The sequence below is a fragment of the Sinocyclocheilus rhinocerous genome, unplaced genomic scaffold, assembly GCF_001515625.1.
Source record: "Sinocyclocheilus rhinocerous isolate Xijiao unplaced genomic scaffold, SAMN03320098_v1.1 scaffold824, whole genome shotgun sequence".
Taxonomy (NCBI): domain Eukaryota; kingdom Metazoa; phylum Chordata; class Actinopteri; order Cypriniformes; family Cyprinidae; genus Sinocyclocheilus; species Sinocyclocheilus rhinocerous.
This window is the reverse complement of record NW_015628342.1, coordinates 538,559-541,767: the sequence shown is the minus strand read 5'-3', so window position 1 is coordinate 541,767 and position 3,209 is coordinate 538,559. Positions and strand designations below refer to the sequence as shown.

At 34.3% G+C, this 3,209-nt stretch overlaps 1 protein-coding gene across 1 annotated transcript in view; it reads right to left on the bottom strand.

The window, feature by feature from the left end:
- Positions 1–3,209, bottom strand: part of tcf4 (transcription factor 4) — a 181,739-nt gene that overhangs the window by 98,680 nt on the left and 79,850 nt on the right. The window contains exon 7 of the mRNA XM_016548957.1: positions 1,095–1,153. Within this exon, the coding sequence (XP_016404443.1) occupies positions 1,095–1,153 (59 nt within the window). The remainder of the gene's footprint in view (positions 1–1,094; positions 1,154–3,209) is intronic.

Sequence of the window (3,209 nt, the reverse complement as noted above, 5' to 3'; positions counted from 1 at the left end):
TACATTATATATTAAAAATTACTATTAAATTTATTTGAGATTTTAACAAATAAAAAAAATATGTTTTTTAATAGATGATAATAAATAGCTAAATACTTAAGTGCATTGCATACATACATAACTAATTTTGTTGGGTGAAGATGACAAACACTTAAACAAAATAGTAGACTCCAAAAAGTGAACTAAATGAATGCAGGATGGAGCAGCTGAATGGAAACAGGTCTATTCTTGATGTTGTATCTGCCTTTTGAACATCCATATGTCTCTTAATATAAACACGATGGGCTGGTGAGAGATCGTACACACACACACACACACACACACACACGGTGATCTGCAGGAATTCATATATGTGCTTAAACACAGGCCATCTGCTAACGGTACCGGCTGCAATGCAAACAAACCGCCTGTTCATTTATTTATTCCACTACAGAAACTCCAGCAGCTGCCATTCACTTCAAACAGCACATTTACAATGTATTTCACATGAAGAAAAAGAACAACTACAGTATCAGCGCCGCAAATAACCCAACAATGACATTACTAACTGTTTTCCTTAGGAAAATAAAAAAATAAAATCACACATGATCTCAAGATTTTCTGCTTAACAACACTGAGATTAAATGAGATCAAATTGAGACTTTCGTCAAAGTCTCCTGCAGATCAGGATTCCCACACTTTCCAATGGAATTACATGATTTTTCCAGAAATTATATATTACATATATATTGCATTTTTGGATCATTTGTGATGACTGAATAAAGATTTAAAAAATAATAATTTTAAAGAGTCATTTCTAGCCGTAGAAAATGAGCATATCTAGAAAAATGCAAATTTCCATGGAGGCTTTTTTTTTTTTCTATGGCTTTTAATCACATATATAGTGATTAAAAACTAGAGTTTCAGAAGAGATCAGAGACAAAGTCAGAGATGGCAATATGAGCTCAAACACTTCTCATCCAATGCTCCACATTCATTTTACAGCTCTAGACTCTTACCGGATGATGAGACACAACATCTGAGACACGATTGAGTCTTGAGCTGTTAAAGAGCATTTCTTACAGTAATTCTCATCGGAGAGAGTCTCTTCTTACCTGACAGCCGTGAATGCTGGAGTCCCGTCCGTAAGAATACGATGCTCGCTCCGTTTTACCTGTTTAAAGAGACAGAGATTGGATCATTAGCGCATTAATGAATTATTCTTCAATTAAATCTAAAAATAAGCTTATAAAAAGTCCTTTAAACCTGCAAGGACAAGCCAAAACAAACAGAACGCAAATGGAAAAAATCAGCGGCGGTCGCATGAATTTGCGCGTGTTGAGCGGACATCTGTCGTGAAGCTCACAAACACCTCAAACATCACAAGCTCAGGTTATTACAGTCAAAACGCTTTGATGAACAACCAAGCGTCGACTAGTTGCTCTGGTCTGAGAGAATGAAGATGTTTGACTTGTTTTTTTGTTTTACTGATGTTGCAACTGTTAAGAGAACAAAGACGCGCGAGGGAACTCGGCGACAAGCAGGCCTCTCTTTCATGTGAAATCTGGTATTAGCAGAATAAAGACCTTCTCAAAGTTTCACAAACACTCATCTACAGGCTGTTAATTATATAGAGGAACATGCTTGAATGCATTCTGTCTTTAGCTGCACTGGGCCGGGCCGGGACCGCCGCAAACGCACACACACTCACACACACACACACACACACACACTCACACACACACACAGCAAATATTGTTAAAGTCTTGTGACCTCATCCAGTCATAATCAAATGAGCCCAATTACAGAGTCCTGCTCATGTTCTCCTGCGCTTCTGGTCTGACAGAGCTACCGACCTGAGCTCAGTCTCCGAAACGGCCAAAATGCGTTTTAATGTATGTGACTTGAGGCCTTTTGAAAAAGACAACGGTGCTATTCACTACGCTAACTACTAAAGTCATTGCCATACCTCATGAAAATGTACCATAGTAACCATGGAGTAAAACAAAAAACATACTACAGTCATTATTACTCTAAAATCATCATGAATTATCATGAATGTCATCTAGACATTTTATGCATCAAAATCCTGTTTGAGTAAAGACAACAAAGTTATTTACTACTGTAAACCTTAAAAGGTCTCTCTCTTAAAAGAACTGACTATAACTGACTATAGAGTAAACAAAGTAGTAAAATGTAAACCTTCTTTTAAAAAACTAAAATACCATAGAGTAAAACTAAGTACATACTACCAACATAACTGTAAAATATTTATAAAGCATCATAATTAGTGTAAATCTTTAAACACTAATTGCTCACAAAAATACATAATGGTAACAATAGAGTAAAAAACACAGTACAGTCGTTATGACTCTAAACTCATCAAAAATGAAGATGAAAGCAATTGTTTTCTAGACGTTTATGCGTCATAAGCCCATTTGAATGAAGAAAACAAAGCCATTTATTACTGCAAACCTTCAAACATGACAAATTAAAGGACTACTCTTCTCTCTCTCTCAAAAGATAAATAAAATAAAAAATACCATGAAAAATACCATAACCACAGAGTAAAACAAAGTACATACTGACATCACTGCAACTGTGAAATGATCATAAACGAAGATCAAAATCTCAGCAGTTTTATAAATGTCCATACTGAAAAAAACATAATGTCAACAGTCCTACTGAATAAATACTAAATAAATAAATACAAAAAATGATATATTAATTTAGAAATTATACCTCTCAAAAAAACATTACCATTGGAGTAAAACAAAGTACATCACTCTAAAACTCTAAAATCATTACAAATGAAGATGAACATCTCAGCAGGTGCATTTTATAAACGACCATCTTGAATAAAATGTTTTATGTGTCAACAGCCTAATTTAATAAAGCAAACAAAGGTATTTACTATCTCTCAACAATTACCAGTAACCATAGAGTAAAACAAAGTACTGTGCATACTACCATCATAACTCTAAAATCATCATAAATGAACATGAAAATCGCAGCAGTTGTGTTTTATAAATGTCTATCTTGAATAAAACGTTTTATGTGCCAACAGGCCTATTGAATTGATTATATATACATATATACTACATATATATATACAGTGGGTACGGAAAGTATTCAGACCCCCTTAAATTTTTCACTCTTTGTTATATTGCAGCCATTTGCTAAAATCATTTAAGTTAATTTTTTTTCCTCATTAATGTACACACAGCACC